Source organism: Centropristis striata, chromosome 8 (genome assembly GCF_030273125.1).
Source record: "Centropristis striata isolate RG_2023a ecotype Rhode Island chromosome 8, C.striata_1.0, whole genome shotgun sequence".
Classification (NCBI taxonomy): Eukaryota; Metazoa; Chordata; class Actinopteri; order Perciformes; family Serranidae; genus Centropristis; species Centropristis striata.
Window position 1 is genome coordinate 34,162,808 of NC_081524.1, and position 27,116 is coordinate 34,189,923.

A 27,116-nucleotide genomic window follows, 5' to 3' on the forward strand; every position below is an offset into this window, starting at 1 on the left:
ATCTTGATATAGCAAAAGACATCCAGCTCGAGTCAAAATATTCCACATATTTCAACATATTTATATTACATATGGGTTTTTAAGTAAATATGTGCAGCGCATAAAGAGTAATTTTTTACAATACAATTATGGAAGCAACAATTCTGCATCCTGATTATATACTGCACATATCTCTGTAGATGTCTTTTTTTTTTTTCTTAAACCTGCATGATACAGAAAGCCCTATCTTTTAATCAGACGTGCAGCAGGACGAGGATGCTGGCACTGAGCACCAACAGCTCATTTGCTAACATTATTAGTGCCAACCCAACCTCCGCTGCTCGTCTGGCACCATGCGCTATTTTCAGCCTCTGACTTTATCATGTGTGAATAAGTATTCATCTAGTGAGCTAATTTGTTTCAGGGCATGCTGCACAGTACTCCTGACTACCTAAGATCAACAGGAAAGTTGAACTAAAAGTTCAGAGTGAAGGACAAAAGGGTGGAGGGATGACGGAGGAAGACTTTGTGACTGGCAGGAAGATAAACACTGGCATATAGTCCAAGACATACAGAGATAGAAGGTCCAATAGAAAGATAATAAAACACAGACTAGAGAGGCTGAGACAGGGCCCGAGGATCCTGCCATACCATAGAGCACAGTGAGCTACAGGACATCCAGTCCAAGTACAGTAAATCCAGCAAAATCTGGCAACCCAGTGATCAAATCAGTGTTCCCACACTAGAATGACTGGGGCAGCTATGGGAACACAGTGTCCAAGTAAGCACATAACAGCCTTCTCTGTTGCACTACTGAGGACAAACTGTCAAGAACCTGGATTGAGAAAATTAATGAATATACTAGCTAACTGCCTTGTTCTTATAGGTTTTTCCATTGCACGACATAGATTACACAGGCCGAACTCCAAGTATTTTTTTCTAAATGTAGCGTGGTTGTAATACCTGCTTTATGACTAGTTGGCTCTTTATGGAATGTATGGAGTTTTAGTATTACATAAAGCCCATTTCTTGTTTGTAGTAATTCTTAGCAGGCACAGGAAGTCCGTTTTTCAAAGGATATGTGCCCATCTGTCCACACTTTCACACATAGCACACTGGAGAGGTGCCAGTGCTCATAGATGGCAGCTTCCTCGTTCAGTGTTCTTAATCATCCTGGAGCTCACAAATCAACCAACTGCATTCATTGTGATTTGGCCTTGTGTGTTTCATTGATGCTACACGTCAAAATAACATCTTAAAGATCTAGTTTGACACGCATCTGGTGTAAAAACATCAGAAAACTTCTACAGCATCACCTGCGGTACGAACGACTACATCACACTGCGCTTTATTTCTGTTTATCTCAAATTACTGAACATACTGCGTCTATTTATCTCCTTTAAGAAGCTATGAGGACACGCTGGAGAGAGGAGGGGAAATGGAGGAAGACAGGAGGGAGAGGAGAGCGGAGGAAAGTGAGGTAATTGGGAGTCATATGGCCATGTCAAACAGCTTGCCCAGTGATTCCTGACAGCCCAGCGCTGCGTCCTCATGCCTCCTGTAAAGAGGCCAAGGAGTGAGGTAAGGAGGAACAGAGGGACAGAAGTATGAGAGTCTGTCAGAACGCGCCTGGAGGTTGGAAAATTCAATAAACTAAAACAGAGAAACTTCTCACCAGCAGGCTGGCTGACTGGACTGAAGTTTTAGAGGGCAGGGAGAGGGGTAGATACAGTAGATAAAGTTAGACTGACAAAAAAAATGGCACAAAACAGAGCTCATATGGTTGAAGCGATAATAGTTAGAGGTCTTGGAGAGTGGGCTGAGAGCAATAATTTACCTGCCCACTATCCCACTTGTCAAACCCTTAACGGACCACCAAGGTTATTATAGTTAACGAAAACTAACGAAATAACAAAAACTAGAATTGAAAAAACATTTTCATTAACTGAAATAAAAATAAAAACTAGAGTTTTTAAAAAAAAACGATAACTAACTGAAACTGTATTGCGTGGTTACAAAACTAACTAAAATTATAGTGAAAATGTCATTAGTTTTCGTTTTGGTCAACTTTTTTCATTCATAATTCAGTGTTTCTATTTGAACATACAACACATGGTAAATATGTTTACTGAGACTGGGATGTTTACACTAGAACCAAAATTCAAAACACCTGGAACTGTAAGAGTTAATAACCTTATTGGGGCTGAGATGGATAAACCAAAGGAAACATTTATTATGACCTCTTTGAATCACGCACCCAACATATAGCCCATTACAAAAAAAACTAAAACTAACACTAAAACTAATAAAAACTAAACTAAAACTAGAAAACTCACTCTAAAAACTAACTTAAACTAACTGAATTTGAAAACAAAAATTCACAACGAAATTAAAACTAAAACTGATGAAAAATCCAAAACTATTATAACCTTGCGGACCACCACTCCTCCGCAGATCTGAACCACTCAATGGAGGCATGTTTGCAAGAAAGCAGGATTAGCACTGTTCCACATGCCTCTGGACCCCAAAAGCATGTGTGTGATGAGACGGCTCCGCAGGAGAGTTGTTTTGGGTTGTTTTTTTTTCTCGCTGAAAAGGTGCTGAATTGAATTTCCACTGAAGGACAACCACAATGAGACATACTTTCCATTGCCATCAACAATGGATAGACACTGCCAATGCTGTAAATAGTTTACAGAACTCACAAAGACAAACCGGCAGATGTGAATGCAAACAGACATGCATCTAAAAAAACAAATACAGCCATTTGAATTTGAGTGATGGATGCACTGCTGCACACTCACACAAGTTTACAGGAGTGTAAGCACAGAGAACACAGGGGAAACACACATGAAGAGAATTCAACTTCACACAGCTCTTTCTCAGCACTGAAACAATGAAAAGTTTTCTATATCTAGTAACAGTTTACCTTTAGAGCCATATTTAGATTTTAGAGCATTGTGAGCAGATGTGCGGCAATATTTCAATACATGATGTCAAATTTGTTTATTACACTCTTGTGCATTCTTCTTCTAGAGAAGCATAATACATTCACTTGAGAAAAAATGTTTGGCTTGTGTTTCTGAATTAATAAGATAATTATGTCAGAATTCTGAGAAACATTTTTTGCGGGAAAAAAATCCTCCTTTTTATTTTTTAGATAATTAGATGATAAGATAATTACTTCCGGGAAGAGCACATTTATTTATTTTTTTACACGACAACTTTTCTCAGAATTCTGAGGTAATTAACTTATTAATTAAGGAAAAAACAAGCACAATATTTTTTTTCTCTCAAGTGAATGTATTATTATCCCCTAATGTGACTGACTTCTTGGAACTAAACTTAATAAAAGAAATTGGTTAAAAACAATCTCATGTTACACAACAAGTTTGAATGAAATTAAATGAAAAGGTCTGGAAACAGGATTGCTGTGATGTGGGGCATAACTGTGATCTAGGTCAAAGACACATCTAGTTGCCTCAAACAGAGCAGAGGTCAAGAAGCACACTTTTACAGATATTTCTTCATATTGTATGGTCACAGAAATAATCTACCTCTGCTGCTGATCTCCAACTCTCTGCACCTCTTTTTAATGTCCCACTCCACTTCCTGGTTTATACTGCACTCTTAACAGGCCTTCTGGGAATTCAAAAACCAACAACATTCCCGTCCCGAGCAGGTCACCCAGTCTAATAAATCGGTTTCTGAATATTTACCAGAAACGCCTGTTTTACTTACACAGAGCCAAAGTCATGTCACAGCTAGTAATTCAAGACAAAACTCATAACCACTTAGCAAGACATTAATTCTTGACCTTTTAACCGTATGAACTGAGATTTACAATGCAGTTTTGAATGTATGCCACAGTCAGTAATTCAAGCCTGCGACATTCCCGCAAAGACGGAGACAACTTTCCCACTTGTGAAGACTTTAGTGAAATCTAATCTTTCAAAACTTAGTCCAACATTAACCGTTTAGAGACTTTTTTATGTCACAGATGGTAATTCAAAGCCACAACTTCCCAACTCCTAAAGCATTTACTGGATGCCACAGGTTTATCAATTCAGCAGTGATTTATGAGCCGACATTTGAGAAAGCAGAGCAAGTCGCATTAAACTCAGACTTGCATTATGGCAAGTAACGACCTAACTGGAACTGCCGTCCATGATCTCGTACCATAACAGCCATGACCAGAAGAGGCCAGGATCATAGCCAGGGAGAGTATTTATGAGAAATAGTCCGCCCTCACATTACTGTAAGATGGTATGTTACTGTAACCAGCATTGGCTGGCCCCATGTGAAGATCATTAACAGTGACGATGGGGGGACTCCGACTTCCAGGAATAGACCAGACCAGTCCCTAAATCGTTGTCAACACATGAACACACAAAAACAGCCAGACATACAGAAATGCAGCCATGTGTGCAGGTACACAGACCCACAGACACACAGACACACACACACTTTACCTCATGTTTTTTTCCCCAAACAAAGCCACAAACCCTCTTGAGCACACACATGCACTGTACAGCACTGTGCTGTCACATGTAAGCAATCAACACGCCTCAGATGAGCAAAACATAGGGCAGATGTAGAGCAGGGAAAAATTCCTACATGCTTATGTCCAACGCACTTGACCACTAAATACAGCTGATTTACGATATTCAAATACTGCAGCGTTCAAAACAAGTAACTTGAGTCACACATGTGTCAGTTATCAACATAAAAGTAAATCAAAATCAGCTGATGCCTCATATCCTGTTTTTCTGACATGCTCTCCCATATCGTATGAAGACAACCACACCAAATTATAATGCGTAGTAAAATATGAAACCCACAAGAGCCCTGCTGGGAAAAATGTAGCTTTCTTAATTCCTGAAAAGTCTCCTTGAGGTACCACATTATACACATATGCATAATAGTAGCAGTAGTATTGGCTCCTTATTAGTCATTTTAAAGTTATTAGTGGCTTATTTTACCTGATCATATTCTACAACTATGTGGCGATTAACTAAGAGTTCAAACTCAATAATCGCATAATTCATTCTTATTGATAAAGAGTTACTATTGATAGTAAGGAAGCGTTTGCATATAAATTAACTGACTCTAATCTGACTTTTTCTAATTGAGAATATGTTCCTAATTCTGAAGTGAGGTCTTGCTTATAACTAATTCACTAGTAGTGTGATATTTATTAACCCACACAGGTTCCCATTTCTACAGATGCCTCCTCCTCACACTTAGTAAATCCCTTATAGCACACAATTACTGCAATTAACATACTATTCTGAAGTGATGGGTAACCCCTTGTAAACTTGTCTATTGATATGCACAGGATCTATTCCCAGTCAGTAGTACATGAACAAAGTACAAAGCTCTCCTTCATTAATGGACCACTTCAGATATTTTCAAACAAACTCTTAGTGAATTAGTTATGAGCAAGACGACACTTTAAAATGGGAAACATAATCTCAATAAGAAAACTTAATTTATTGTTATTTCGACACTATTAACACTGGTAGTTTTGTGCTTTAATACATAACAAAAGACCATATTTATTAAGTGTTATTATAGGACATGGACTTCTCCTGTGGTGCTACCAAGCAGTAACCTCCAGGGCTGAAAAGTGAAACCAAAAACTGTAATTCCTCAATTGGCCAATTGAGGCTGGCTCCTAAAGAGACTCAAACCTCATTGACACGTATGTTAAATGGCCAGCTTTAGAGCAAAAACAAACATGTTTACAGTCTGTTACAAATGTATATGAACGGTTATGAATAATAGAGGGCATGGCCATTTTTAGTGACAGGCTGCCCTTACAGTGGCCCTTTGCTGCATTCAGCCCCCCTCAGCTCACTCCCACGCCATGTCTTTGGGACCTTTTTGGGATAATCTGGGAGTTAGGAGGAGACAGGAACTGCCAAGATTTCTGCTCTTCGGCAACCTGTGGGTGTTGTCACGGAGACTACGTTCATGTTTTATTCAGTCTATTGGTGCTACAACCTTATAAGGCCCATATAAAGCATATTCAGTTTATAATTAATGTACAACAACTACCTTACTTACAATTAATAAGCAGTGATTATGAGGTCATTAAGGAAACACTCTTAGTTAATGGCCTAGTAGCTGCAGAATCCTGCAGAAAAAGGACATTAATAAGTGTTTTATTATGAAGAATAGAGAGCCAATATGCTACTAATATACATACTAGTAATGGTGAATGTGCACCTTAATGAGTGTTTGTGGGGTTTGACTTACATATTTGCCAGTGGAAGGCTCTCCAGGAGGTAGAGACCCAGGACTGAGGACAGGGGAGCTTGCTGGACTGCAGAGCTCAGGGAAGGGGTTGGGGATGGCCGGGAGGGATGATGTCCTCAGCTGCTGCTCCTCCTCCTGCAACCTCCTGGACACAGGACAGAGGGACATTCATACAGTGGTCAAACATACTTTTAGAATTAGCTTGTGTTCCCTAATAAAAACATTAACTGAAGTCTCAGGTTGTGACCTGGAGCAGCCTCCTGAAATGTGAGATGGGAGAACTTTGAAATGAGAGCCGCTGACACATGTGAAATATGTGCAGGAGAGAGAGTTGGAATGAATAAAGCATTGCTGTACAGTATCCAGGCTCATGTCTGTTTCCATCTGATCTAGCCATAATGAACAGTCTCCCAGCAACTGGAAATCACAGACCCCCGCAGCGTGCCAGCTAATTTTCTGCAATATTTATCACACATCAATATTAAATCAAGACATCACTTTAAAGCAGTTTTTAAATTAGGCACATACAGTGTAAGCTTGTGGTTGGAGAGAAGAATGATGATTTGACAGCTGATCATAAACTTTTCAGGATTCAGTCTATTTTTATTTAATAAAAAACGGGTAGACAGTTTGTGAAATTCTAGCTAGATGGCTAGCTCACAGAATCACTGCCGGAGACTCTTTCTCTTAGTCTGTTTCTCTCTTTCTCTATCAAACTGTCTCTGTAGAACCCAGTGAGTTCAAAAGGGAACGGGCCTTTTGATGTTGTCCCATCTGAGCTTGAGAGCAGGGTTACTCAGAGGTCAGCCCTGAATAATAAGAACTTCAGGGCCAGAGACTGTGTATGTTTGAGAGAAAGAGAGCTCATAAGACAGAATACTCCATTACCTGATCATCCCGCCTCTGTTTCTGTCATAAACTCCAAAGGCGAATAATAGGAGCTGACACCAGCTCTGCTGTGAATGCCTTTGTGTTTGTGTTCACTGTACGCATGCAACCATACTTCTGTTGCTTTTGTGTGTGTGTGTGTATGTGTATGTGTGTGTGTAAGAGAGTCAGTGAGAATACCAACGTTTGAATGCATACAATAACAGCCTTAGGCAGAATATGGGCTACTATTCTTCAAATTGAGAGAGACATTTGCACTGGGTGCTAAAATAAATGAGAATTTTTTTTACCTTTCTCCTCCTGCTGGTGCAGTTTGAGACAAAGAGGGAGTGACAAGGAGGAACGGGTCATTCAAAGGCTACAGTTAGGGAGCGGGGAGGAAACGTTATGCCCAATTATCGAGAGGGTGGTGAGGAATGATAGTGTGGAGTGAGAGGCTTCTTTTCCAAGAGCTGTGCATGTGTGTGTGTGTGGCTATGCCTCTGCAAATGTATGAGGCTGGAAGGAGTTACTGTAGCTTAAAGTTTAATGCCGTACTTCTGTTGCCCGAGCTTGTGTGTGTGTATGTTTGCAGATGTACAATTAAAGTCTTATGTAGATTTTTAACTGCTGGTGTACGTGTATGGTTCAAACAGCAACCTCCAGGCCTGATAAATGAAGCCAATGTGGAAGTGCCGTAAACCTGCATTCCTTGTCATGGCCAGCAGGGGGCGAGTCTACTGGTTGCAAAAAGAAGCCTGGCTGTATCGAAGTCCATGAGATTATGGATCTACTTCTCACTTGATTTATTACCTCAGTAAATATTTGAGACCTTAAACTAAAGTTTCCAGTCTTCTTCAATACTGCATGAATTTCATTTAGTAAATGATGGTTCTATCTAGAGTAAAATAGACATTGAAGCAGGGTATGCCTTAGGGTGCAGCTACATTGTGACCACAGTGCACAGTGTGTTTTTGTCATACAACTTTGACCCTTTCACAATGTGTTTTCAGTTCATCTAAGACATTTTGATGGTCTAAAAATCAGTTGTACTAAAAATCACCCCAAGGAGTCAGCTGTTCATTCTGAATAACAGATGCACCTTGCTAACCAAGCTAGCACCCTCCTCCTCAGCTCCAATCTTTTGTCCAAATCTGTCCACTTCTGCCTCTAAAGACACAAGATAGCGACAGCCAAAATCCCCCTCAGGGCTTCACAAACCATGTACTAATGTGCAACGTTATACTCCCTGCAGCCACTGTTGCCTAAGATGTGTTTAAATGTCACTGCAAAACACTGGATAAATGCACATATTACTAATGAACAGCTCATTAAAAAATGTCATTTCTTCATGTGTTAAATACATTAAATAAAGGCAGCATCAAACAACTATTTTTATTTCAGAGTAATCTGCCAATAGCGCATTATTTTTCAAAAAATTAGAAAAAAATGGAATTTTTAGAAGATTTTTCCAAGTGCCCACAAGTGTAACCAATAAAACATAGGGCTCCAAATGTTATACATAGTGAACTATTTAAATTGTTACAACCTCTGCCTTTCATGTCTGTTGAGTCATTCAAAGCTTCCCAGTTGCACTAAGGAGTGCAGAATTTTTTTTTTTTTCACAGGATCTGGTTGGTGGCTCCCCGTTTGTGCAACATTTTAAATGAGACAGTTAGAATAAAGTGATTTTGATGAAACATCAATGTTTTAAGATTTGGTTAATGTTCCTGAAAATCTGATGAAAATTTCTGTTTTTACACTTTCTCTACTGTTTCCTTGTTAGTGTCATATTAACATTCAACTGGGAGTCCTTCAGTGTTTTTCTGTGATGCTGGTTATTTCACTGTGATGCTTTAAAGGGCACTAACACAACTTACTTTACCGTCCTGCAGCCATGTACATGTTATGTACATTTTTGTGCATTCAGATTAAGAGCCGTCTGTCATAGCAGTCTGGTGCCTGCGACACAACCCATCCAACTATGGGCTGCTGAAGAGAGCAAAGATATATAGCAACATGGATATGTGTATTTACTGAGGCACATACCTGACAGCGAGGATGTGCATGGGCTGTGACCGACGGAGGCTGGTTTGGGGGGAGTCCGCAGACGAGGAGGAGGAGGAGGGCGGCTCCGGGGAGACGTGGCTTAGTGGGTGTGAGTGCTGACCCTGCCGAGGATGGCTGTGTTGCATGTGATGATGGTGGTGTGAGGAAGAGGTCTGTCCATTGTGCAGTAGCGGGGTGGACTCTGACTGCTGACCACTGCAGGTGGAGTACAGGCTCTCCAGTGAAGAGTTCATATCATTCACCAGGGCCTCTAAATCAACGTCATCCTCTGGAGGAGATGGATAGAAAAGAAACACGTCAGTGACTGGATTTAAAAAGTAACTGGGAGTCAAAATAAACCTTAAATGACGAGTGCACGACATGTCAAGTGGATCAGAGAAGAAGGTTCAAAACCGCTGAGGACAAGTGAACCCAAAAAACAGTGTGGAAGAGAAAACATCACCAAAAAAAAAAAAAAATCAAACCAGAAATGCAATAAAACACAATAAAAGAAAAATGAAAGTCCTATAAGCCTGCTGCTTTTGGTTTCAAATAGTTGAGGCACACACAAAAAAAGAAGTTAAGTCCCTGGATATTGTTGGGACTTTCCCTTTCTATTTCAGTTTCTCTATCATTTCATTGTGGCCAGGATTTGAACCATTGACCTCACTTTGCACCACCTTAATTCTAAGTAATACTAAAAAAAAATGAAATAAAAACACTGGCATGCAAACACACCACACACACACATACACACACACAGTGGTAACCAGTTTTGCGAGAGTGCTCAATCAGCAAGACTATCTTGACGACGTACATTGTGCTGCTCTGTGAGCCAAATCTCCAGGGATCACAGGTACAAGCACAAACCTGCCTGTAACACTTTTCAACTCACACCACTGGGGTTCACAGCGAAGGCACCACACTGTAAGCATCTGCTCTAACTTCGCCGCGTGTATCAAACATTCTGCTTACAAAAGGTCTTTTAAAAAGCAGGATGTGGAATTCTTTTTCAGAGGGGGAATCTATCCTCAAAGCCCTCTCAGCCCATTTAAATTCATGAAGAGAATTTTTCAACTGACTCCAGGAGCATGTTGTATCAAAGTTTGAAGTGAGCTCAATTGAAGGGGAGCTCTCTCTCTAATTGGTTCCTGCTGTGAAAGTTTTATCATCTGGGTAAACTGGGTGCATAACTTTGCTCTTTCTAAAGTACAATCTGCACTGGTGAGTCATCTTGTGATTAATAATTCTTCATTATGAAAAATAAATCTATCTCATGAATTTATCATCAAATCTCTGGATCATGATAACTCAACTGTACTGTAGGACATAAATAGACCACTAGGGGGAGACAAGCTCTAATTGTACAGTACAGGCACTGGCTTCATGTAAGGAACCCCATACAGATATTAATAACATGCCTTTTATTTAAACCCAATACACGATTAAAAGACTAATTAGATATGTCTCAGGATGACTAAAGAGAAAAAGAAGTGTCAAAAAAGTGTGAATGCACATTTTGTTGTTAAGTGGCAATGTAACTGCTTTCCATTTTGTATTTTTTTTATTTTAGGCATATATGTTTTACCTATTTTTAAAACTAACCACTAACCGCTAACCGCCATTGAAAATTGTTCACCCCCCTCCACAATCTGACTTTTTCTTTGCCCTTTTCTGATCATTTATTGTCAATCAAGTTTTGGCAACATTATTTAATTATATATTTTATTCCTCATTTTTATCTCCTTGGTGTGTTTGCATGTTTGCATGTTTTTGTATTCACTGTGTAAAATATAATTGTCGCTCGTGGGATAAATAGTTATTTCAAATTTAATATAAATTGATTGTTTATCATCTCAGTCTATAATACAAAATAAGAGTCTTATTCTTAATGACTAAATGAAAAAATCTGAAAAAGGATGGATGAAGGTAGGCTGACATTTTGTTCGCTTCATCCTTTTCAGCATATACAAAAACTGCAGCCAGAGCTAATAGTTCAACAACAAAGTCGTGAATGAATAATTGAATGAATGGATGAATGAATGAATGAATGGATTAAAGCAAATTCAGCGCCATATTTTGACTTTCATCATGCTGCTGTCACAACTCCAGGGCTTAAAACGTGCTCTGTACTGTGTGACTCATGTCACTTCCCCACAGCTCAGGGTGCAGGACAGCTGACAGCTGGATCATGCGAGGTGGTGCGAGGGTCATGCCACTCTAAAGCAGCTAAAAGTCCCGCTGCTCAGCTCAGCAGAAAGCTGATGTTGGAAAACAGCTATTTGATTGATGTGAAGTTTTAAAAGCACTGGCTTCAAAGTGAGCCCCTAAGCCTTGCAAGGAATAGGGTTTTGTGGAAGTAGACCAGACAAGAAAATGCTCCAGAGGCAACAACAATAACAGGATAGCAGGCTAGTAAACATCCCTATGTCTGCATGCAGCAGCAAAGCTGCGACTCCAGCACTGATGCTAAAAGCTACCTGTTGAAACTGAGGTGTCGCCTTTGAGGAGCTTTTCCTGAAAACGTGTCAGGTAGCTGTATTACAGGTGCCTGTGAATCACAGGTGGTTAATCTGTAGGTATTAATAGTGACAGGTAAGCTCCAGCAGGTACTTATAGATAGCCTAGAGAGCTAAAGAGCTATATACCACAGGACACAGGGTTCATATGAGGCCAAACACAAGCTAAGGACAGGTAGAACGCAGGACAGAGCAACTTTACTTACATTTAGCAACAGAGGTAATGAAAAAAAAATAGATTAGGACAACATAATCAAACAAATACCTCACAAATGCTATGAGGGTAAACAAGAAACTACATCAAAAGTAAGCAAAAATTCCAAAAATGACTTTTACCCTGAACACATCATCTGCACATCATCCATCATTCTCACTAGGTGAGACATGTACCCTCAAGCTAGTGGGAGAAAATAAGTTCTCTCATAAATGTGACCTAGTTTGGCCTCTGGATGGGGATTGGCAGAGCGGTTTGCATACAAAGAAACACAACCCATAAACTCACGCAGATTGCTGCGTCATTATCAGTCATATGATCGCAATCACCTATGCATGTCACAATCAGGCAAACAAAGGTATGCGTCATGGTGTAAGGCTGACAGATTGATGACACAGACAGCATGAAGACACGCACGCACAGGATTTAAAGCCATGAAGATTTGGAGCAGGGAGCAAACTATGGCAGGAGAGCCACCATAGAAGATCAGCATAGGATAGAAGTTATGACTTAGCCATGGCATTTTAGAGACATGAATATCTTTATGTCATGGCATGTCTAGCCTTACCATATTACAGCATTTATAAGATCTTGCCACAATAGCACACAAAGCTACAGACGGTAAGAATGTGACGCTGTGATGCGGTTCCTCCAAGCCACAGAATGGCACCCAACACTATGAATAATATCCCTGCACTGTAAAGATCAACATGTTTTGAGCATTATTTAAATCTGCACCCCTGGTCTGAAAGAAGGTCAGAACCCTCCCTTCACCCTCTTGTGATAGACCAGCAAAATCGTACAGATGTGCAAGCAAGAACTTATTTAAGACTGTATTCACCTAAAGAGGGATCTCTACTGAATTGCTGTTGCTCTGCTATTTTGGAATGCAGCAGGTGTATATCAGGATAACATTATATAAAGGGGGTATTAACACTGCTAGAGCTTTATTAAAAAGAGAAAAGATCATGGTTAATGTAGTGCTTATTGTGTAATAAATGGAAAGAAACACCTCTTTAACAAATCCTTCCTCTTTTTTTTAAATATTTTTTGGGCATTTATTGACAGTAGAGATATTGAGATTGAAAGGGGAAGACAGAGGGAAAGACATGTGGGAAAGGGCTCCGAGCCGGATTCGAACCCGGGCCGCCCGCCACTGGGCTTCTGTGGTATGCGCTCTACCAGGTGTGCCACCGGGAACGCCCCACAAACCCTTCCTCTTAATAAATCTTTATTTTAAGATGCAGGCACTAGTGTCAAGTAAGTGATGATGTTTGGCAATTACTTTATTATCAGTTAATTTCTATTAGGCGCCCATTATTATCCTGTCAGTCAACTAGTCTATGAATCAGCTCATCGTTTCATCTCTAAACTGTACTGTACACCATATTTTATAATATGTTGGTGGTTCACCTTGCATTATTACATTAATGTTGTAAAGGGGACATATGATGCTCATTTTCAGGTTCATACTTGTGTTTTGGGTTTGTACTAGAATATGCTTACATGCTTTTTTGTTTTGAGCATTTTGATACTTGTACAGTATTTATATAGCTCCTAGATCTGCTTTATTTTCAGAATAAGACATGGAAAGCTCACCTTTTACAATATGGCAGCTTTGAGGTTCAACATGTCAAAGTGAAGAATAAGACCAAGTGTTTTTTAAATAGTCTCCATGTATGTCTCCATTTGTTACTCAGACTTTGACCTTCACTCGACTGTAAAAAACCAGAGCTAATATAACCAATATAATTAAATTAAACTTTGATGGGTCAGATGATAACACTGACAATGTTGTTCTCATTTCCTCTGTGGCTTGTGCTCTGACATGTTTAACCCCCTCTTTTCTCTACTAAGAACCTATAACTGGTTTAATTAGGGGTAAAAAATTGCCCAAGCTTCCTCTATTGTTTGAGCCAAAATTCACTCATTCTCTGGTAAGTCCTGAACCAGTAAAGTCACAAGCAAGCCAAAATAAAAGAGTGCAAATGTCACAGCCTTATCGCCCCACAAAGACAAATAAATACACATCATGAATGGGTCTGCTACAGCACGGGACAGGATGTAACAGCCTCGTCTCAGATATCTTCATCCTAGTACGTAACATTCTGAGATTTTGGCCAACAAAATCAGGAAATAACCTTCACATTTAGGTGATTTTTATCTCATAGTTGTTGGCACTACTCTAAACTCATAACTGACTCTGCTGGCACTGATGTCATACCTAAAGTTAAGACCACCTAGTCCCATTTCCCACCCTTTCTCTTGTCTCTTGTCTAGAACATTGTCCAGGTTTCAAGGTATTGCATATGCTGCTCAAGGTACAAGATAAAGTAACTGAACTCAGAACTAATAGGTCCCAGATACTTCACTGCCTGCTGCCCTCCTTATTCTTTATTTCCAAATAAATTAAATAAACTAATCAGTGGTGGAATGTAACTAAATACATTTACTCAAGCACTGTTCTTAAGTACAGTTTTAGTAAAGTACTTGTACTTTACTTGAGTATTTCCATTTGATGAAACTGTATACTACTACTTCGCTATATTTTGAGGCAAATATTGTACTTTTTACTCCACTGCATTCAGCTGACAGCTTTAGTTACTTTTCAGGTTGAGATTTAACATAAATATTTTACATTTAAAGTCATTTTACTTTTATTTTTTTTAATTTAACCTCTTAACAGTATAATAAATAGTTAAAATGAGCTTTACAAAATTTTACAATTTTACAAAAAATGCTGCTTACATAATAGCATCAATACAAATAATCCTATAATATATTTATAATGAATAAAACAATCTGAGTGGGGTCATTCTGCATAACAAGTATATTTACTTTTGATACTTGAAGAACATTTGATGCTGGTACTTTTGTATTTTTACATAAGTAAGTTTTGAATGGAGGACTACTACTACAACTACTTTTGAGTATTTCAGAAAAATAGTGGTAACTTTTTTTTTTACCCACAGCACAGCATTGTTTGTTTAGAAAGTAGAATTTAAGCATTTAACCACATTTGAATTTCCTCCAGTTACCCACCAATAAAGGGTAAATTCTAAAGTAACAAAATGAAAACCTATTATTAAACCTAGCTTATCATCAGGTCTTGTAGTGATGTGATACAGGACGGATGTACCTACCTCATTTCTGAGTATTTCCATATTTCATATGCGGCCTTTGAGCAGTGAGCAAGTAACCCTATAGACAATGAGCTCAGCTATATGACTGAAGTCACTCTAGCATGTGGCGGGGGAAAACAACAAAGAGGAGCCAGCGTTTGCACAGTACAAGCCTGTGACATCGCATCTGTGAGAGGCTGAAAAGGACACACACACAGTATGTGTCATGCCACGGCTCGGGACAACATGTCCATCAGTCTTCTAGTTAAGTAAAGAAAGGCTGCATTTGGGCAAACCATATAAAACTTTGCAAAACACTTAATTCCACAGTAAAATATTATGAGCATTTTATAGATTATATATTGGGACTATGATGTATAGCAACTTCCATTTGTAGACATCAAATATTGTCTTGCAAATGCCACAATAAACCGCTCTATATCATCTCATTCCAAACATGTCAAATAATGGCTGGTCCTGTTCAAACAAAGCCCTACTGCACCCTCTAGAATTAATAGGTTTAATAGGTACTTATGTATAGCAAGCACAACAAGTAGCTATTATAGCTCTATATGAATGAAAGAATGGAAAATAAGTTTAATAACGTCAGCAAAGATTATAATCTCACCAATAAGACCAAAGGTACTGGGGATAATTTATAAATCTCTGCTCAAATGATCCAGACTTTTGAGCAGCATATGTAACACAGCTTGTGAGGTAGCTGAAATGGTAAAAGTTCTTAAAAGTTTCCTTGAGGAATTTACAAAGAAAAAGAAAAAGACAGTGGAGGAGATCTGACAAGAATCTAAATGCTCTGCAGTACCCATGCTCATAAATCAGGCTCCCAACACATGTCTGGCATAATCTGCTGTTAAGAAAAGAAAAAACTGGGTATCCGTCCAAAATATCATTATTCAGACAGTGTAAGCAAAAATGTCCCTTAGTTAAAGTCATCTCCATCCGTCTGCCACTCCGGTCGTCCTGAGTTCCCTCCATCCCGGCTGATCCTGAAAAATGACAATGTAATTTCTGCTCCATTTATTTCCCATGCTGGGGCCAAGCGTTCTAATTCACTCGTTGTGTCCTCGCAGACTCCCCGCCCTTACCTCCCATGCTGAGCCAATATTGTGCTTAAATCTCATGCTCCGATTGTCATGGATGAACCCTGTATGGCACAATTAGATAGACGGCGTAATTATAATGGCACCCTGTGTCCATGCAGATCACCCTTTGAACTGCTGAAATGTTTACAGCGGAAGAGACCCAAATATATATTATCCCCCTCAACCCACCCCCGGCCCAGTGGAGGATAATGAGCAGCAAGCCGCTCTCCACACTGTACACACACACACACACACACACACACACACACACACACACACACACACACACACACACACACACACACACACACACACACACACACACACACACACACACACACACACACACACACACACACACACACACACACACACACACACACACACACACACACACACACACACACACACACACACGTCGCTTAAGTTCTTAGAGAGGGGTCAAGTAGCAGTAGTACCATATTTCCAGGTAATTTCTATGACCTTTCTGTATTCTCTTTTATATGAAATACACAGCAAGGTTATGTTACACAGTCGATGTACAGAAAGTCCCAGTAGTATGCAATATCACATGACAAGTCCCAGTACTGCGTGAAATCATATGTAATTTGATGTCAAAGTATAACAAAGTATGTTCTTCTGTGTTATACAACACCGATGTAACTCAAGAATATTTGAGTGGTTTATGTGCAAGCATCAGCACACACAGACACAGACACAGACACAGACACAGACACAGACACAGACACACAATTGATGGTGGTGTACCAACCTTGATGGTTCGGAGAACTCTGATTGGCCGATTGCTGGAAGCTTGGACCAATGAGGTCAGCTTGTCTGTGATTGGAGGACCGGTCAATATTGTCCTGCTGTGGGAGAGAGAAGCAGGACAAAAAATGAATAACCAAAACAGACATCAACATTGTTTGATGCATAGAAGCAATCCACTATTGTATTTTAGTGTTGTTATACAGTAGTGTTCAAAATAATAGCAGTCCAATGTGACTAACAGATTAATCCAGGTTTTTAGTATATTTTTTATTGCTACATGCAAACAATTTACCAGTAGGTGCAGTAGATTCTCAGAAAACCAACAAGACCCAGTTTTCGTGATATGCACGCTCTTAAGGCTGTGCAATTGGTCCATTAGTTGAAAGGGGTGTGTTAAAAAAATAACATTGTGGCATTCAATCAGTCAGTCATCAATTTTGTGAAAAAACAGGTGTGAATCAGGTGGCCCCTATTTAAGGATGAAGCAGCACTTGTTGAACATGCATTTCTCTTTGAACGCCTGAGGAAAATGGGTCGGAAGTGCTGTGACAGTTAGAAGACGTCTGTGTGAAGCTGATCTATTTACAAGAATCCCCCGAAAAGTCCCTCTGTGCAGAGGCATGTGCAGAAGAGGTTACAATCTGCCAAAGAATACATCAACTGGGTCAAAAAACTGTGGTCATACAACTAAATATTAGTTTAGTGATTCACAGGATTGCTAAATCATCGAAACAAAAAAAAGTTTGTACAAAATAGTTTTGAGTTTGTAAAGTCAACGGCTGACACTGCTTTTCACAGCCTTAAGAGCTGCATATCATGAATGCTGGGTCTTGTTGGTTTTCTGAGAATCTACTGCACCTTGTTTGCCATGTAGCAATAAAAAATATACTAAAAACCTGGATTAATCTGGTTAGTCACATTGGACTGCTATTATTTTGAACACTACTGTATCTCTAGAGCTCAGGCTGTGTATTATCATGATCTGTATCATCATTCAGGGGTTATGATTCAATATATTGCCATAATGTAAGCAAGGCAATGTATTTTCATTTTGATTTTACTGAAAACTGTCATAGCAAAATTGGCACACCACCCTAAGCATAACATCTGAGAAAGAAAAAAATATTTTTTTAATAAAGAACAGTGGCCAAGTGTGTTTTAGAGCACAGAAGACCAGCAATTTAAGATACCATTTAAACACAGTGTCCTAGTTTGACCTTTCTTTCTCATACATGTTTCCAGGCTATGCAACACTGTAGAACTGGGGGAAAAAGAATCACAAAAAAAGTCATTTTTCTAAACATAGCTGATTGAGGAGCAGGAAGCACACACTGTTCTTGCTCCTAACTCTGAGTCTCTGTTACACAGCAGGCCTCTGATGCGGTGGCCATAAAAGCAGTTGCTTGTTCTGCCTCATTTACAGTAGTGACAGACAATGCAGGCAGGCCTAAATTCTTTTCCACATATATCATTCCGCCTAATTTTCTATGAAAAATGCTTGATTTTTTTTTTTACATCAATTTCAGTGATCTTCGTTGCTTCCAGAGACTCCGAAGGCAAAAATTAGTATTTAAAGATATGTTCCTCTAATCAGCCACATGGTCGTACTTGAGCCTCAGCTGAACAAAATCACATTTTCACTAATTCCCCTCAATGAGCACAGGAGGCCGTTTCCTCTTAAAGTGACGGACAACTATATCACCTTTCAGAAGACTTGCATAGTGGTACCTTTAACAAAATATCATGCATAAACATGAAACTCTGTAGAACAGAGTTTATCACTGAAACAAAGCTTTATGTGCTTTTCCTACACACACACACACACACACACACACACACACACACACACACAGACACAGACACACGCACACACCAATATAACTATATATTATATTATAATAATATGACTTTAACAACATTTGAATTAACTGAATTAAAATGTTTTCAAAAATCTCACAGCACCTGTGACATTTGAAGTAACTTCACTAAGACTTAATGAGCAGCTCGAAGAGGATTGACTCACTGTGAGAATAAAAAGCTTGAAGTAGAATCCACTCTGATGACTCAATCCCTCAAAATAAGAGCTCTTCTAAATAGTTTGGCAATACATAATCCAAAAAATTTAGCGATTATGTTCGGTGAAGTCGAAGTCATTAGAGTTCCTCTCTGGTGTCTATACTGGCGCCTATGGTCAGACTAGACTGGATATAACTGGAAGTTTAATGTCAGCATATGGTTCTGTCCGCCGCCACCCCCCCAACCTCTCTTCTATACCAACTAACCCAACCGCATCCAATCATTACATTGCACTGTCGCGTCTTTGTATTGTCTTGCATTCCAGACTTGGCTGAATTGAAAAAAGGATTTGGGAGCGTAATGGGACTAACCTGCTTTTGAAATAAAAAAAATAACCACCGCATCACACCATTTGTTCCCATGACATAGCAAACCTCGTCATCAACACACACCGTCTGGGGGTCCAGCTACCAGACTGTGACTGATCCCTAGCCAGTCACCCAAACAGCAGTGGGACGCTGTTTGGTTGGTAGGATGGTACAGCATGTGTGTGTATGTGTGTGTGTGTGTGTGTGTGTATTCAGGACAGGATGGTCATGGTTCAGCTCCACTGAGCAACAACGTAGGGACTCTTTCACACCATATACTGGTCTTGAATGCTTTTTTGCATGGCTGTCTGGGAATAAATGAGTTAACACACATTCACACACTAAAAGGACCAAAGGAACTTTAAAGCACACCTTGAGCCCTTTTGTTGATCTTACCAACAAAAATCTAAAACCCAGACAGCCTTTGATGCCTCTATAGACAATTGACGAAATCCTAACTTGGGGGTTTAATCCTATAAATACTGGCCATTTAGCATAATTCTCAGCCATGCTATTGACTCTGCATTTGGCTATAGGTTTATTGAAGCCTATAAGGTTGAGACCACATAAAGGGGAGAAAAAATAAGAAGATAAAAGCAGATATTTCAACATTCTCTGTCTTTTTATCCTTTTATCCCCGTTCTTGTATTTTCCTTTCCTGCTTCTCAGTCTCTCACACCAATTATTTTACACACAGACACAAAAGTACACACACAGACACACACACAGACACACACACACACACACACACACACAGACACACACACACACACACACACACACACACACACACACACACAGACACACACACACACACACACACACACACGTGTTGCTTAAGTTCTTAGAGAGGGGTCAAAACAGGACTGAGGGTAGGCCAAGTTTTGACAAGTAGCATATAAGGGCCCTTTCATATTGATGAAGTTGAAAGGAACTCCAAATAAAAGTCAAGGGGCCAGGGGTTCAGCTTCTTAAAAGGGGTCAGTGGAAGGCTAGAGACAAGGTTAAGGCTCTGAAAGCAGGAAAGACACAAAGGTCTGAAGATTCGGCCTCCAACAAAAAAGGAAAAGACTGAGATGTATGTCAAAGCTACGCCTTTAAAAGAGGTCGGACTGAGGTTAAATGTTGTGACCGAGATTGACTATGAATCTATACTTGGCTTACTGAAAAGCTTTTGCCATTGAATGAACAGCTGAGAATGGACTTGGTCCGTAAGAACATTTTAAGTCAAACAATACGACATTTCCATTATGGTTCAATTTGATTTGAAGTAAATATTCTCAGAAAGCCGACAAGATGTGGAAATCTTACTCAAGGGTCCAAGACCTGGCAGACCATTGTTGCTGGCAATAGCAAATAGCACTTACTGTAGACAGTCCACTTACAACGTACATGAACACTAGACAGCAAGAGGAAATCCCTTCTTACATAATTAACCAGAATGAGATCAGGAGGTCACACTAATGCCTGCTCTAGTGTTTGTTTATACAGTAGGAACTCAGCTGTAGCTGCTGTGACAGCACAGCTGAGTTCACTGACAAGCTGGGCTATGACATTTATTTACATAACATTGGCTGACTTATGTTTTTCTGTTTTAGCATCTTTTCTTTCTCATTGAAATGGATCTATTAAAGGATTACCCCACCGCTATGTCAGTCATTGTAACCTCCGCCAAGATGGTAATGTTTTTGTTTTTTTCTGTTTGTCAGCAGGATTATGGAAAAACCACTGGCCCCATTTTCATAAACTTGGTGGAAGGGTGTGAGCCAAGGTAGAACCCATAACATTTTGGATCAGATCTAAAACACAGGGCGGGTGCACAATTTATTCACTTTCACTAACATTGTGAGATATGGCATTTTTTAGCTGCATGTGGTGTGGGAATAATCAGAATAATCAGTTTACTGATCACATTTCATGGCTCACCTGATCATTTTCCTCTGCTCTTTGTTGTCTCACAAATATTGGAAACAGCCATCAACATGATAATTAAACACTCTAAGCACTAAAATACAACACATCTTCTTTATAGGGTCCATGTCAGTTCCACATCACGACTTAAAGCACATGAAGACACTAAAGTCTTACAAATTAAGGAAATAGGACGATCTGAGAAGCATGTGAATGCACCACTGGCCTTTGCCATTCTACTTGGTAATGCCTTTATTATGTTGTGTATTCAGATAATTTGAAATAGAGGTCGATATGCATATTTTTACTTGTATTGGCATTGGCCGATACGTGCGTGAGTTCATCGATCAATTAGCCCATTTCACTGAGCCAACAGCAGGCAAGGCTCGGTGCAACATCTGCCATTCTCTGGTGAGCTGCTGCTGATACCAGACAAAAGAAAAACACAAGAAATATGTGGACTCATCTGAGGCGCCACCACCTCCAGGCCTAGAACAACATACACATTGTTTGCTATCCATCTGTTAATATGTTTTGTTTGTTTTGTTAATAAATGTTTCTTTTTTTTGTTTTAAATTGAGACATTTTTATCACGTAAATGGAGGGAGAAAAGACAATATCGGCTTCAAAAATCGGCACAAAAAAATCGGCATCACATATCTGGGATCGGTTAAGACTGACGTCAAAATAATCTGTATCGGCATCGGCCGGTATATGAGTTTAATGGACTTGGTAAAGATACATCTGCATTATAAGTAAGTACTCTTACTGTAATAATCACTGGCTACTTTTAAAATGCAGTATAAATATATCAACCAAGTGTTATTCTGAAGTCTAGAGAACACATAAACAAGAAAGAAAGCAGGAAAATTACAATATTAATGGACTGTGTTGCTTATTTGATTTTGTTTTTCAGTGGGACTTTTGCCAATGGTTCCTATCCAAAACCAATAATGTACTAAATTCAGAATAGGGTGAGTACAGATGGTTGGTGACTGTTTAGCATCATAAACCTTGAGATATACCGTATGTTATCAATAAAAACAATGAATGTATCCTAACATCCCTTGTTTAGACAACTGTGGAATATAATTCCTCCCCTGGTTATCCTGCCTGGAAGAAATTAATTCTGCTCATAAATAAGGGATTGGTACGTAATGCACATCTGGGATGGTTCCATGACCCTGAACTGGAAAAACTGGGTAAAGTAAATGAAGAAACACTTAATACGTTGATCAAACAAATTGCATGAAAGTGACTTCACCCTAAATCACCCTAGCCTCAGCACCACATGCACACTGACACATGACACATTTTGTGGAATGATCCTCTTACAAATGCAATTAAATATTCACATTGCAAAAACTCAAACAAAAAAAAATCTGAATCTCCTGATATCTAGGAATACGGGTGTGTTATGGGAAACATCGTACAATCTTGTTAATGCTTAGCCCCAAATAAAACAATACGGCTATCTCAGGCTCTCTCAGGGCAAAAATTGAGCTCAACTGCTAGACTCTGCTTGTTTATTCAGTGATCCAGCTTAGATTTGGGGAAGCTTAATACACTGGAGGGCATACAGAACTTTTATACATGACAATATTATTTTTTGGCATACAGAGATTTCTTGAACTCTGCTTACACAGCATTTTACTGTGTAAACTACTTGCGTTTTACTATACATGGCCCTGGTTGGTTTTACATTCACATACCCTTATAAAACATTTTATTGGTACTGCTTAAGAATTCTTTAACCAGCTACCATCTTACCAATAACAATCATTTTTTAGCACATCAGATTAACCTTTATTTGCACATACCATCATTTATTCACGGGCACGATGACAACAGAGAAAAAGCTTAAAGTGGCGATATAATCCGTTGAGTTTAGTATGAATGTTATCTCCACTTGAATCTGTTTTGAATTGCTGCTGCAGTTTTATCAGGGAAAATCTTCCATAACCCTGGAATTTCACAGTGAATGGGTTTTCTCATTCAGCAAGTCAAGCAGCAGTCAAGGTACATCTGTTATAGCTGAATGCTTTGCAAACAGCCGAGCGAGTGTGTGTCTGAGCATGTGTATGTGTGTGTACATTAAGGTCTGTATACTGTAGCTGCAGTAGCACCCATCCAAACAGTTGGCAAAGATGAAAGAACTAAATGAATCCTCACTCCATTCAGATTCTAAAGCCTTTAAGCCACCTCCAATAATGGAATAGGTCATGTCTGCCAATAGCAAATCCCCAGTTGATTTCCATTAAAATGATCTAAAGTATAACATAAAATAAGTTAAGGGGCTTGTGTGTTTGAGAGTGATTTCAATAAGCATATATGTATCTTAGAGAAGATTAGCCTACATATATTCACACAGCTCTTTTTTTGGACACTAGATGATGACTCACCACAGGGGGTGTCACCTCAGCTTCAACTCAAGACTTATTCCCTGTAGTTTTATTTTTGTTGGGTTAGTTCCTCAAACTGTTCTGTTAAAAGTATGCCTCATTTAAAATTATGCTCTTTTAACAACATGTGTGGATTAATGTTTGCAGCTGAGGTAATAAGGCAGAAACACAGAATCAATATACACACTAGTGACCCTGACTTCACTCTACAGCAAACACACGCACACACGCGCGCGCACACACACACACTCACACACACCATGTGGATCTTTGGTTTCTGTCTCTCTAAGCTGTAGGGATCTGGGATCTGAGAGCAGGCTGAACTCTCTGTCCTCTAGCTCTGAGGCCAAAGGTCATGGATAAAACCATGGCCCAGATGACGAGCAGACAACAGACTAACTTCGGATCAGGCTAATAGGGCTACTGACCGAATACAAATGTTTGGAAGGCCTTTGCTCTGTGTCAGCTGGTGTGAACTAATCTACCAGACTTAAAACCTGATATCCAGAGGTCAGGTCTTCTGCTTGCTCATTCAATAACAAATGAGCACATCAGGATACAAGCTGATGTTTAGAGGCCTTAATTTGTACTAAAAGCTTACAGTAACAAATCGAGTTTGTTCCTCTCCAATCCATATACCATTATACAATAATACTGTGAGTGAAAATTCAAAAGGACCATATGTGTTTGCACCTGGTGAGACATAGGTCATACGTCGAATCCTTAAGTTTAGCATATTGGCCGTTGCCATCTTGGCCAGGAATCAGAAGTAAGCATATTTAGACGATAGAGCTAAGTTATAAGCTAGCGCTAGCTACTTAGCTAGCTTGGTAAACAAGGTGCAACAATGAACAGCCGACTCCTGTCGACTGTCTTCTAGTTCAACCGAATGCTCAAGATTGAAGACAAAAGGAGCAATAGAAGACAACACTATGGTAGCAACCTGTCAATCAGAAGGTAGCCACGCCCTAAAGCGTATCCTGCTTCATTGTCTATTTCACTGTGAATACCACCAAAGGACCATAATTTACATAATAAACATTATGCTGAATTAAAGAAGGCTTGATACTAGCCAATGAGACCACATTAGGAAAATGTTTATTTAGGTAATATATCAAGTGAGAGGTAGAGTAATTTTCTCATAGACGTTTATACAATCAGGCTTCTTTTTGCAACAGGTGGCGTCGCCCCCTGTTGGCCATTAGAAGAATACAGGCTTAAAGCACTTCCATGTTGGCTTCTCTTTTCAGGCCTGGAGGTTGTCGCTTGAGAAGAATATCTTCTAAATTAACAGAAACTTTGCATACGTTGGGTACACAATTCTGAACAATTTTAGGAAACTAATAATGTATATGTATGTGATAGACTTGTTTTCCCATTACTCATTGTTCATTCAGATTCAATGACGTAGCTGTTTAAAGCTTCAATTTACACTAGAACATGAAATATGATTTCCACTGCATCAGTACAAAAGGTACTAGTGTACAGTGTTTTTTTGTGTGTGTATGTGTGTGTGTGTGTGTGTGTGAGAAAGTGAATGGGCCAACCATAGAATCTAAATGAAAAGAGCAGCTGTTACCTGGGGGTGTGTCAGCCAAAAGATGCTTTTGTACCTCTGTTGGACCAACACTCTTAAATAGTCTGTGCCCCTGCAGCTCTTTGTGAGCTCAATGTGTTCACAGTGGTGGAATGTTATGACCATATCACTGCCATTCACTGACTCTCTCTTTAGTTCTTCCTAGACTAAACAGGACAAACTATTACCCAAAGGCCATTCTTTTATCCCCCTTAATAAAATATACTATTAAGAGCATCTAAAGGGCTGATGACGGTAGGCTGGAAAAGGCCGGACTGTTGGCAAGTGACCTGAATCCACACTCTCACTATTTCTTAGAATTCTTGGAAACCATCACCAGAACCTTGAGCACTTCTTGGAAAGTTTATTATTAGTTTCCAATGTTAAATACATAAATAATAAGGCGCCTGGTTTGTACAGCGACAAAGTTCAAATTTCATAACGCCATCCAGCTAACAAATTCTCAGAAGTGTCATTTACAGTAATGTTAGCCATGCCCTGTTAATAAACAAGTCCAATACTGGAAGCTGTGACACAGTCTAATGTAATTTCATGGGGACACAGGCACAATTCTGCTTTGGAAATGTCAGAATTTCTGTTAAATCAAATTATTTAAAATCTTAAACAGACATCTTGTGAGCCCCTCTCTGGATGCCACCTCATACTGACATCACAGTCCTAGCTGTTTCATGTAGTCTAATATGGCAACATATCACTTTCACAAATACTATATGAGCTCTTAAAGTATTCATCTTTAACATATATTTCTCCACAGGAAATTGCAATTTACCTGATAATTTGGATGATGCAGGAAATAATCCGGACATCCGGCCACAGCCATGGTTCTTGTTTCTTATCAGCTCTTCTGCACAATTTGCTTGCAGTTTCAATACAAGATGGACAGAGTAGAACCTGCAGGGCAGACAAATGGAGGTTAGTGGAAAGAAAGGAAGGAAGATGCAGTCTAGGTTCTAAGAAGACAGATATAGCACAGAGCACTTCTTAACCCACATAGAACCAGTAAACAAAGTCAACAAACAACAAGGTAGGAAGGTTGGTTATAAATTGTGTAAGCAAAATAATATAATCTTACTCAATGTCTTCTGTTGTCCAAAAGAAATGTGCGATATGACCAACTATTTTGTGAATGAACCAATGAAAATTCAGTTTTTAATCACTAAATTTGCATCTTGGGTAAAGTGCATGAACTGGAGCAAAGATAAACCAAAATGGTTTATATTTGGAGTTAACTTTGCACCATTGCAGCACAATTGTAGAGTAAATAGAGGTTTGCTGTGAATATTATGCAAGCATCTATTATGGAGCCAGAAGACTGCTTCCCTGGAAGTCTTGACACTTTTTTATATCATTCTACCATTCTGACTCTGACCCAACTGTCAATCTCATGATACTCTTTCATACTTTGATGGCTTGGTTTTTGTAAATGAACATAGCTATGATAGAAGCTGCACCTCAGCAGACTTTACAAGGTGTTCCTCTGCCCTATGAAGCCATCCTTGAGTCAAAATAACCAAAAACTCAACAACATGGACTTTAGTCTATTTGAACTTCTTAAAGTGGGTATCCTATTAACCTCTTGGCACTGCTGCCACTGAATAAACACCTGTAAACACTGACCCAAAAATACCCTGCAGGCACCTCTCCAGGTCTTAAGTTAGACCCCGGGGTGTATTTGGAGCCAAGCAGCTCGCGCTCACAACTATGCTGGTCTTTTATGCAACAGTTCATGACCCCATGTTGGTATTTTAAAAATATGACCTGCCATTTTATAGACAGCTAATATTATCTCATGTTTGCATTAGCGGTTGTGAGCGGGCTGCCCTTGTGACCGCAGAGTGTGTATATGTGTGTGCATTTCTGCCTGTACATGTGCTTTTGCGTATGTACATATACTGTATGCAGGCGTGTGTGTGTGTGTGTGTGTGTGTGTGTGTGTG

The 27,116-nt window shown here is 39.4% G+C and overlaps 1 protein-coding gene across 2 annotated transcripts in view; it reads right to left on the reverse strand.

The window, feature by feature from the left end:
* The window catches only part of grb10b (growth factor receptor-bound protein 10b), a 75,111-nt gene that overhangs the window by 32,156 nt on the left and 15,839 nt on the right, over positions 1-27,116 (reverse strand). For both annotated transcript variants that reach the window (XM_059339245.1, XM_059339244.1), the window contains exons 2-5: positions 25,949-26,070; positions 16,887-16,983; positions 9,157-9,445; positions 6,241-6,385 (exon numbers count right to left, since the gene is read on the reverse strand). In XM_059339245.1, the coding sequence (XP_059195228.1) occupies positions 6,241-6,385; positions 9,157-9,445; positions 16,887-16,983; positions 25,949-25,999 (582 nt within the window). In that variant the 5' untranslated portion in view covers positions 26,000-26,070. The remainder of the gene's footprint in view (positions 1-6,240; positions 6,386-9,156; positions 9,446-16,886; positions 16,984-25,948; positions 26,071-27,116) is intronic.